The 11,511-nt window shown below is 39.2% G+C and overlaps 1 protein-coding gene across 1 annotated transcript; it reads right to left on the bottom strand.

Annotated features, from left to right (window-relative positions):
- Positions 1-1,097: 1,097 nt before the first annotated feature.
- On the bottom strand, positions 1,098-11,255 carry DDX18 (DEAD-box helicase 18). Its single transcript, XM_083864841.1, has 14 exons — positions 11,100-11,255; positions 10,788-10,985; positions 9,661-9,801; positions 9,009-9,144; positions 8,595-8,695; positions 8,302-8,501; positions 8,100-8,214; positions 7,149-7,288; positions 6,766-6,927; positions 5,709-5,861; positions 4,949-5,062; positions 4,421-4,477; positions 3,244-3,421; positions 1,098-2,616 (listed from the first exon to the last, which is right to left on the bottom strand). Exons 1-14 carry the CDS (start codon positions 11,215-11,217, stop codon positions 2,474-2,476), a joined length of 1,956 nt encoding a protein of 651 aa, XP_083720967.1. The 5' UTR covers positions 11,218-11,255; the 3' UTR covers positions 1,098-2,473.
- Positions 11,256-11,511: the final 256 nt, after the last annotated feature.

An 11,511-nucleotide genomic window follows, 5' to 3' on the forward strand; every position in this document is an offset into this window, starting at 1 on the left:
GATTTCATAAACAAAGCAAAAGGGATTTGCATCTGCACGAGACAGGAGGCTTTTAATTCCCACTCAGCTCATGAATTTCTCTTTTTTCTAAAATTAAAGGAAATTAAAGCTGACTTTGCAGCTACTACTGGCAGGGTGGAGCCATTACACATCTATGTTTAAATAATGTTAGCTTTTTTTTCCTTCAATGTAAGCTACTATTACTCTAGAGCAATACCACTGGGTCTTTCCATCTCCTACAGGAGTTTGTCTCAAAGATTTCTTTGTATTATAAAATTAGGAAAATATAACCCAAGTATCACAGGGAGTTGTGGAGGCTCTCTGTCAGTTTTCCATGTATCAGACTTCAGAAGTGGCAGGAATTTTGATGCACTTTTAAGCCCAACCAGTTCAGGCCATGACCACATGGTCAGACAGCTGGTCACTGACTGCATATCCCAACTCTTTTCCTGTTCCAAACCAATACTCCACACTACTGCAGCCACTGCTTGTGGCCACATAACCACACTCTGATCTTCACAGTGGTTTGCTGCAGCTCTGCTTACATCTCTTTCCCAGTAATTAATTTTGCAGTTCATCTAATGAGTCCCTCAGCGTTTCTTTTGCTTTAATGGAAGTTAATTCCCACACAGTAACGGCACAGCTGGCAGGTATAAACAGAAGCCTTAAACTCTATGATGATGCAGATCTCAGAGAGAACTCCTTAGATGTGCTATTAATAAAGACATAAAAATTACTTCAACGTCTATTATTTATAAATTTATAAGAAAACCCATAATCAGAGATTAGAACTCAATGAGACAAGCATCAGATTTAGCACTGCTTATGCCTCAGAGGAGATTTTGCTATTTCATTGCAAGCTTAGAAGCACAAGACATTCAAATTCTAGTAATAAAATTATTTTAACATTAAAAATCTTAGAAGCCCATTAGGGTCTAAAGTTAGCCATTTCATAAGAGGGAAAACTAGACAATGCTCAGTTCTGAAGGGTGGAAGAACTAGAAACAGAAAGGTCCTATTATTTCTCCCCATCTGCTTTTCCCAAGGATGAAAAGAAAGTCCACTGATTTTTTAAAAAAATACTTCAGTGCATGTATCAGTTTTAAATCTGACATGCTACCTCAGAAGACCTAAGAAATAACAGTCCAATTTATGTTGGAATAACTGCTTCTGCTTTTGTATTTGTAACTGCTCCTGGGTTACATTTTAAATGTAAATTAAAACCTGTTTCACTGTAATCGCACAGAGCCCATATTTCTGGATTTTGTGACATTTCTGTCTTTCCTTGACACATGAACACTTTTTAAACACTTCCCACCACCCTGCAGCCTTTCAAGAGTTACTGCTCACCTACTGCTACTGCTACAACAGCAGAGATGGAAGTAAGATACGTAATACAATTACTCTTTTACCCAACTGCTGTGTTCTTCTTGTACTAAAATCTCCACAGTTTTCCTGTTTGTGATGTGTATTCCACCCTCCTCCATTTCAGTTTTTATATTCTTCCTTCAAAATACCCTTCTAGTATATTTATGCCCCATTTCACTTTTTCACTTGAGTCTCTCTCACACCCAGTCCTGTGGCAGTACCTTTGACTTTGCTCATTGCTGATCTGATGTAGTAACACTTGAAAGCAATTCCATTTTGTAATTTACAACTGCAGAACTTCTCACTGCATCAAGGTTATGAAGCATCTTAAAAAACACTACCTGGGTTGAGTGCTTTGATTTATGTAATCTGCTTTCATTCTTTGCAGAGTACACTAGACGTCACCAGATTAATTAATTCAGATTTAAACTGAACATGAAGAAAAACCAAGTATTTCACTACAGTGTTACCATTATATCACATTAAACCAGTATTAATCATGTCCCAGAATTGATGTAAGAGTTTTGTTTTATTTTGGAGACTGTTCTTGTTATACAGACACCATGTCTGAAATTATTCACAAGCTCATACAGCCTTAATTATTCAACCATGGTTCAGTTCTAAAGGATTCTTCCTATATTCTTCAGCATATTTCATGGCCAAAGCAGAGTTTTGTAGCATTAAAATCCCTTGCAATGACTCATGTGAGCAAAACCTTTTTATCTCACAATGTCCTTATGGTGTTCAGTCTCACAATTTTCAGAGGTATGCATAGAAAGAAGGGTAAATATAAAGCAAATTCTTATAGAAAACCTAAAAGTATTCTTCCTTTCTTTAATAAAAATCTCTGTAGTATTGACTTCAGGTAATTTAAATGATCTTCTTCCTTACAACCAGTATGACAAAATTCACTGGCCACATTTTCCTTTAGCTTCAGTTCTGAAGAGTCTTCCTGAAGTGAAAAATAAAAGATGTTCCCAGAAAAGAAAAAAAATCCTTAAAGAGACCTAAAAATGGGAAAGGAGCTGTTTAAATTGGAAGTAACTGCCAGATGGTTTTGATCAAGGTAGGCTACTCCAAGGCTGAGGCATTTTAATGCCCCTAATTAACGAGAAAACTGCCGATTGTCAGATTTCTTGCTGATGTGTTTGAAGATTTTTGCTTTGTGGACGTTCTTTGATTTCTGGTAGCCAAATCCCCCACCTCCACCTCTTTTCTGTAGTCTTCTGCCATGGTTGCTGTTCACATCTGAAATTTTATTGGTTAAAGAAATTTAAAAAGGAGTAATTTGAAATACTGTATTTTGGGTTTACCAAGGGTTATTGGTGTGAGAAAAAATAATAATGACACAAAAGGCTGAGCTGCCAAATTACAGAGAAGCCCAGAACTTTGTGCCTGTGGTTCTAAATACTCCTCCAGCTGTCCAGTTAAACTGTCCAATGTACTACTGCTTCAAATTCCATCCATTGTCAGTAATTTAGATAAGAGTCTTCTAGATCCTGCTCTTGCCCCTCTATGCCAATATGAAACATAAGCAACTACATTTCAATGAAAATAATTTTGCATGGAGGGGAACAATACTTTGGAACATGGGTGCATTCCAGAATCTGCCCAATAGGAACTGAAGCCTGCACAGAATGAACATGTGCTAAAAGAAATGTTAGTAGGCATTTTTGTGGTTGTATTATTTGCAATATTAACACTTTCTTTGATAAAGTACTGTTGGATAATGATGCATTTTTATGATTATTAGCAGAAAAAATCCAACCCCAACAACAAAACAGCAGAACTTGAGGTACCATAGGAATTCAGCCAGTTGCACTGAACATTTATAATGCAGAAATTCAGCTTTGAAACACTGCAGTAAAAGGATACTGAGGTCAACAAACGGAGGAACTTTAAAACCAAACGAAAGGCTGACTTTGGAAAGATCCAAATTATTGACGTCATAGATCTGCTTCAGAGAATGGGAGTCGTAAGCTCTGATGTAAGCTTTGTAAGCCTCCTGGGCTGACTTGTGGAGGAAGTAGTTCTTCTCTATCAGCTTTTCCAGCTGGTGAGGGGAAAAGAAAACCATAAAAGACAAACAATTATAGCTGTTCAAAATCCATACATTATATTCAGACTTTTTTACTGTGTGAGTAGCAACGACATTCACTCCTCACTTCAGCAAAACTGCCCTGTGACATCCAAGTGCACATACAGGTGTAAAAATGCTTTTATAAACAAGCAGAAGATCAAAAAAGCCTGAAGCTGAGTTACAGTACAAACAAAGCTTCAGCAATATGAAAATTTACAGAAATATTAAACTGGACTGTCCCAAACAAATTAATCAAGGACAACACACCTGCAGCCACAGCATCAAACAATGTGAATGAGAATTGCCAGCCCAACATCTGAACTGTATGATTCCATGCAATTCCATGCAGTCTGATCTATTATGGTGTCAGTGCTTGTGAAATCAGCAGCATTAATTCTAAACCAAAAATGCAGGTACACCTTAGTCTACAGGGTAGACTAAGACATTTTATTTGATGTGGGCCAAGTTCCCAATACTCATTAGATCCCAGTGTCTCATTTAATATTTAATGTACATTAATTCAGCATTCTAAAAATAAGCCAAATTAGGGGTAATTTCTTCCTGATTATGCTTCATTAGGAACCTCTCTCTGTAAGGACTGTCTTCACTGCTTCCTGTACTTGCTATTTTAAATTCAAGTTATTGCAAAGAAACTTTACAGAACTCTTACCAAAAGAACAACTCACAGAAGTTATCAACAACAGAAATTCACATCTTCAGAATTATCTATGCTATTCCACTCAACTCAGTGTTCCTAGGCTATTTTTGTAGCACAGGAGCACAAAAGAAGTTTAGCTGATGCTGGGCTTTATTAACACCAGCTAATTAAAAATATACATGGGCTTATAAACTAACATTCCTAAACAAGCACACATATTTTTGAGTTGCAGTCATTATATACTGCAACATCTTCCATGCAAATTATCATAAGGATACTCAAAGTAGTTGAAGTATAAAAAAAATATGTTATACCTGAGACTGGATATCTGAGACTTTTGACCAAGAAAATTCAAATTCACTCAGTGGTACCTTAAAAACAAAAGAAGAAATGAAGTATCAAAATTATTTACGCTGTGTGAATATAGTGAATGTGTTTAAGACCAAGGACAAATAGAAAACAACTGGCTAGATAACAGATTTTTTTAATACCACAGCTATATCTGTAAAGTGCCTTTACATCAATATGACAGTATTATCACTTCCTCTAAGCCAGAGTAATAGAGACACTCAGTATGACACCTTTTTTTACCACTTTTGCTTTAGAAGTTAAATCACTTCAGTTAAAAGTCACAAAGCAAGTTCATAAGGAGAGCAACCAAGAGACTCTGTACAGTTCTATTAAAATTATTACCTTTAGAAGAAGACTGTGCTTCCTTTGGAATTAAACAAAATGAAAGTGATTTTTGAAAAAATCAAAACAAAACGAAACAAACCAACAGGTTTTGCCTTTAAAAACTGGATGTACAGTAAAGAAAAAAATCCATGTAGACAGAAGTTTACCCTGGCTTGTTTCAGGTAACGAAGGAAGCCCAGTTCTTCTGGTCGTAAAATGAGCAGAGCATGTCCTCTACCATTTATCCCTCTGGCAGTCCTACCAACACGATGGATATATTCCTTTTGGAAAGAATAACAAGCAACAAGGTCAGGCAGTCTTAATAATCAACAAAAAATACACCAAAGTTAACCTCAATATAATGTAATGCATCATTCACTATTTGGTAAGATTTTTCCTGGCACTGATACAAGGATAAGGGAAAACAAGTGCTGAAGGTGCAAAGCAACATCAGGCTGAGACAGAGCCCTTGATTAAAGCATTTTATCTTTTACTGAAGAAAAAAAATCTTAGTCTGCAGTAACCGAAAATTAAACCTTGATTTTGGAGGTTTTTCAATTTCCCTTGTTTACAGACTTTTATTCAATTAACAATGTTATTTTTAAACAAAGCAAATTCCAGCTGGAAAAGCTCAGGGATGCATATTGTAAACTCACAGTCATCTTGGGAAACATTTGGCTGTTTAGACTTTAATTTCACAGCACAAACAATATTTTAAAATGCAATTCTTGAGAAGGCAACAAAGGTCTTGGCCAGGAGCAGCATTTCCTAGGAGCTGGTGAAGGGCAGTGAGAGAAACCAGCTGCTGGATATGACCATGGCTGAATCCTGCTTTCTGTAAGCAGCACTTTCAGCTCTTCTCTGCAACTAAGTTTGTAGTCAGAATTTGATTTCTTGCTGTGACACTTGTCTATTTCCTTAACTTACCTTTGGATCATCTGGAGGGTCATACTGGACAATCCAGTCAACCTCAGGAATGTCCAGTCCTCTGGCAGCCACATCAGTGCACAGGAGTATTCCAGACTCTGCATTACAGAACTGGAAAAATGTTGTCGTACGTTTGGTCTGTTTCTGCTTCCCCTGAAAGAAAACAAACACACTGGGGATGAAATATCAACTAAAAAAATAATTTGAAACATCCTTCCAAATCATGGTCTTGTACAGATCAAGCAGGATCATTTTGCAGTGAAGAAACAAAGAAAAAAATAAATGGTACAGGGTTACAAGAAGAGGCATCCCTCACAGGTAAAATATATCTCCTAAAACATCAAAAATTGCATAAACATTCTTCTCATGAGCAGAATGTGCATGTTTCAAAATCAGAAAAAAGACATTTGCAAGTCTAGCAATATGTTAGACAGATTACAAGTTAAAAAAGCAAACAATCAAAAAAACCAGTATTTGTCACAGTTCTATTGAAGAATAGCATGAAATTTCCCCCCAAAACAAAATAAAAAAGGACATTTGTGGTTAGTTGTAACTGTTTCATAGACTTTCAGTCAATTCTTTGTTCTAAACTGTGCATTTTGTGGTTTTGACAAAAAATTTGCAATATTCATCTAAATGATAAGAACTGGCAGAGTAAATCCAAACATCACCCTGGCCTTAGGAAAAGCACCAAACACTCCAGGCATCAGACTCTGGATTTCTGTGACAAGAAATTTGCTCCACATATTGAATTTTAGTGCTTGTGAAAGGTAACATCTTGGAAGAAAACAGAAATATTGCTGCACAGAGAGCATAAATTAGTATCAGTGTTCAGCACTGGTTCAAAAAATAGCAAGTCTGATTACTGAAGTGTTATTACATAATCTCTGCTTTATCTCCTTCCTCTACAGACTAATCAAGACCAATATCAGTTCTGTGACCAGGCTGTCTGTTTATTAGAAACTGGACTGAAACAAACCAGGCAAATGTAAAGCAAATAACAACTTACAGGTGTTATCAGAATAATTCAAAATTATTCAATGAATAAGATACTTACATGAATGGCCAAAACAGGCAGATCAATGTAGTTGAGTAATTCATAGTGGTACTTCACTGACATACACGAAGAAAAAAACACCATCAGTTTCTTCTTCCGGTTCTTCTTGAGGAATGTGAAGAGCAAAAGGAATCTTTTTTCAGATGGACACACCACATAACCCTGCAGAAATTTTAAACATTGTTAAATAAAAGTAGTAAGGAACAAACTTGTTTTTTAGTAACATGATTACATCAGGGAAGAGTTACTTTGTGAATAATAAAAAAAACAAACCCCAAAACACCTCACCAAATAGTTAAACAGTGAAATACACCTGAAGCATCCCAAGTAAAAAAAAAAAACCTACAGGGTTCAGAGATCCCTCCCACTAATGTTTGTTTTACCTGTTCCAGACCATCTACTGTTGCTGTCTCCTTGTTATCATCAACCCCAACATACAGTGGCTCTTTCTTCAGAGAGATCTTTGCCAGATCTTCGACCTTTCTGGTTTGTGTGGCAGAGAAAAGCATCGTCTGTCTGCGCTCTGGAAAATATTTGGAAGACAGCCTCAGTTTTTAAAGAAGAATTCAAATAGTGAGTCCGTAAAACCTCTAACTGCAAACTTCCCTGGGCAAATCTTCCAATTAAATTCTAATTTAAACATAGTGCTACTGACAAATGAAGAGGTATAGCTGTATCAGCTGTCTCCACTCCCCAAATCCTAACCATTATCAAGACAGTGTTTTCTGTAAAGATGCTAATAATCATTTGCAATCCAATTTAGACACAAAACAACTTGAACAGAGATCACCCTTCTAATTCTAAATTAATTTTCATGAATACTACAATATTTTTGTTTAAAAAACAATTCAAATTGTGTTTAATACATCAATTACAAGGAAGAGCTAAATGAAAAATTAGGAAAAGAAAAATTTAACGTAAATTTAAACTGAAACCTCTTCAAGATACTGGTCTTGGAGGTATCAAAAAAGATTGAACTGCAAGTCAGATGACCTTTTCCTTTGTATTTAAACCTTATTAGGAAATAATGAATTGCAGGAAATAAACAAGCAGAGGAACATGAATGAGAAAATGGAGACGTTAAACTAGAAGGATTTTATATGAACAGAATTGTACCTCTGAAGAGCATTTAAAAACTCTGTTCTTCAGATAAATGATGCTGAAAAAGTAATATATACTGACTAGCAGAAAAAAAGGACAGAATAAGAAAACCACTATGAAGTTCATTTACAGAACTATAAAAATTAATGACTTCTCTTATAATAATTGAGTCAGAAAGAAGACATAATGTTAGTCAAGTGATTTCCAGGAAAGAGAGATTATTTTTTTCTTACTTGGTAAAAGTTTTATGATCTGTTTCATTTCTTCTTCAAATCCAACCTCCAAGATTCGATCTGCCTCATCAATTACCAAACACTGCAAGTTCTTGTACATGAAACCTGGAGTGTTCTAGAAGATTAACAAACTCACAGTCAGACAGGGAAAGGAGTTTTATTATGTTTTAACAACCAGATTAGACATCAATATTGTATCTACCTGCATGTGATCCAGCAGTCTTCCTGGTGTTGCTACAATGATGTTGATTCCATTTCCAAGCTTCTGTGCTTCTGCTGATCTGTTACTGCCCCCCATGATCAGCCCATAGGTGTGAACATGATGGTTCATAAGTTCTTTGAGGACTCCGTAGGTTTGCATCGCCAGCTCTCGAGTGGGAGAAAGAATAATAACACCCGTTCCTAAAAAACACATCAGTCAGTCAGTTACAACTCATCCAACCCCGTAAATGGCTGATTTACAGTAAAATTCAGCTGTGAAATGAAGAGCCTTACCATTCCTAGGCATGAATTTCAGCTTGTAGATGAGCTCCACTGCAGGAATGAGAAACGCAAGTGTTTTTCCACTGCCTGTTTTTGCAGCTGCTAAAATATCCCTGTAAGCAGCAATGTCAGAAAAAGAAGTGTTTAGTGGGCCATACTGAGAGAAGAACAATCTCACTCTGATCCATCTGACAATATAAAAACCCAACATGGGCTAAAGAAGACAGTGGAATTGGTACCAGGAGCTTGTTGGCTGAGGCAGGTCACAGCACTTGGTCAGTGAAAGGCTGGACTCAATGATCACAGAGGTCTTTTCCAACCTTAATAATACCATGATTTGATTTTGTGATTCATGTATGTAGCTTGCCAGCAAAATTTACAAAACATCTGGGGTCATCAGAGTGACTAAAAAGCCCTATTTCTTACCTGCCTTCCAGAAGGGGCTTAATACTTTTATGCTGAATTTCAGTCATGTGGGTAAACCCCATGTCGTTTATGCCCTTCAAAGTATTCTCACTGACAGAACCAGCCAGGGAAGCAAAGGAGTTGTCTTCAAAAGCACCTGAAGTGAGAGAAAAAATGAAAAATATTTAAACCTATTTCTTCTATTTCTTCTGCTGTGTGAGATTAACCAGTTCAAACTGACCTATATGAAAAAAATCAAATGACTTCTTATTGCATTCTACCACAAAATCCAAAGACATGGGCAAAATACTCTGTATTAATGAGTTCATGAGAAAACTACACCAAGTTAATAAAAATGAAGATGGATGCACTGCTGCTTCTGTCAGATTTACTAGATCTACACCTCCAGCTTGCTCTTCATGGACTTCTTCCTTTACAGATAAGTATGTGTGTATACAGGTTTAAAAAACACTTTCACTAGTAATTGTAGGACCAACAGGTGTGAATATAATGCACATTTCTAGGAACAGAAGGTGGGTGAGAGCTGTACAGCTGCCAGTGTCACATCATGTATTCAAACACCTGACTCACAAAGCCCACTTGAAAACTGCAACTTGCTCTGGAAAGAAAGTGTCAGACCTTGAGATTTTGTGGAAAAGGGACCACAAGATACCTGTTAGACCTAGTGGCAAACTGGGCACTTCATCCTCCTCCTCCTCCTCTTCCACTTCCTTCTCTCCAGAGTCTTGCTTATCTCCATCTTCTACCTCTGCAGATTCATCTTCTTCAGTTTTTGCTTTTTTGGTTTCTGTATCTGCAGTGTTATTTTACAGATGACAAGTCAGTTAGAAATACAAAGGTCATGGTTATCATGAAAAGCTGTTCCACAGACTGAATTTCCTTTTCCATAAACCATGTAAAAGATCATGATTTTCCATGGGGTGGAAGGGGGCTGGAGGAGAGGCAAGGTTTCTATGGAATTTTCTGAGGCACAGAGCAAATAATCTCCGAGTTCCTTCCACACAGCCCACTTTGTATAGTGAAACAATGTAGCTTGATGTATACCACACAACATCTTGTGTGGAACCAATATAAATTGTCCTTAAACTATCTACAAAATTCTTACCCATCTACAATGCAGACACCAAATTTCCCACACCGTTTGTGCTCAGGATATGTGAAAAGTTGCATTTCAGGTACCCGAATTTTCAGAGATGAAAGCACCTCTCCGTTGGCATAACCATGATGTGTGTCCCAAAAATCAAATACATTTTGGAAGCTTCAATTCCTCATATATGTCTACATACATATCTATAAATCTATAGGTATAAAAACATATGCAAAGCTAGCAACATTTGTGAGGTGCTTTTTTGTTTGTTTTTTTGGTAGTTTTCCAGTATACTTCAGTTTCATAATCTATAAATGTTGCCAAAAGGCTGGACAAATTGCTGAAAAGCTGTTTTGGCTGCACAGCCAAGTACAGAGAGCACCCGTCTACCAGAGCCCTGAAACACGGGGCATGTGTTTGAGTAATAAACAATAAAACATCCAATCAGCGTTACAAAACAGAATTCTGTGAAACAAATTAATTGGCTACTAGTATGAATTAAGAATTCAAATATCGCAGCTGGAATGAGAGGGGTAAAGCTTTAGATCTCAGGGACTTTAAAAGGCACCACTGACCGGCACATGGCATTTCAAACCTTCCCCGACGCGGCGGGAACCCTAGAGAGGCGACTGTAGAGTCTCCCAGACTAACTCAGCCCTGGGAGACACGCTGTCTTTGCTAAGAACACGCACCATCTCCTCCATTGGCCACCGCTTTTCTCTTTTTCTTCTTCTTTTTCTTCTTTTCCCCGCTGCGGGCTCCGGCTGCATCCGCAGGCTCGGCGCCCTCCTCGGCCGCTGCCCCCACCTCTGGTTCTGGCACCGCCGCCTCCTCCACCTCCTCCTCCTCCTCCGGGGGCCCCTGAGAAGCCGCCTCGATCGGCGGGGGCACTGCACGGCGGAGACAGAGACAGAAAGAGAAGAAAGAGGGGAGAGAACATAAAGTTAGTCACGGCTCCGCCGCCGCTCACCGGGGAGAGGCTCCGCGGCGCCGCCCGCCCGTACCTTCCCCCTGGGCCGCCCGCAGCTTCAGGTTGCGCTGCCGCAGCTTCAGGTTGCGCTTGTGGATCTTCCTGCGGAGCAGCCGCATGGGCAGGTTGCTGGCGGCAGCCGGCACCGACATCGCGGCGGCAGCAGCGGGAACGCCGCGCTCCCGGCACACGTGGGGAGGCCGCGACCCGGCCCGCCGGAACCGCCGCCCGCGGGGCCTCACGGGCACCGGGCAGCGCCCCCTGGGGGCCCGGCGGAGGCAGCGCCGTGCGGGGTCAGCCTCAATCCCTGCCCTGATCCCTGCTCTGCTCCAGCCCTCCATCCCGGCCCTGATTCCTGCTCTGCCCTCGGCCCCGATCCCGGCCCCGCGCCTCAGCCGCCGAGGCAGAACACTCCTGGGTTTCCCTGAGGAGGGGGGCTCGCCGTG

Source organism: Zosterops lateralis (genome assembly GCF_965231275.1).
Source record: "Zosterops lateralis genome assembly, chromosome: 7".
Classification (NCBI taxonomy): Eukaryota; Metazoa; Chordata; class Aves; order Passeriformes; family Zosteropidae; genus Zosterops; species Zosterops lateralis.

What these genes read in the sequence shown, in the direction of transcription:
- DDX18 (XM_083864841.1), bottom strand. Translation starts at nt 11,217, where the DNA reads ATGTCGGTGCCGGCTGCCGCCAGCAACCTGCCCATGCGGCTGCTCCGC. An exon ending in GACTGCTGGATCACATGCAG is followed by an intron (nt 8,215 to 8,301) that starts GTAGATACAATA and finishes TTAATCTTCTAG; the next exon opens with AACACTCCAGGTTTCATGTA. An exon ending in TCTCAGATATCCAGTCTCAG is followed by an intron (nt 3,422 to 4,420) that starts GTATAACATATT and finishes TCCCCTCACCAG; the next exon opens with CTGGAAAAGCTGATAGAGAA.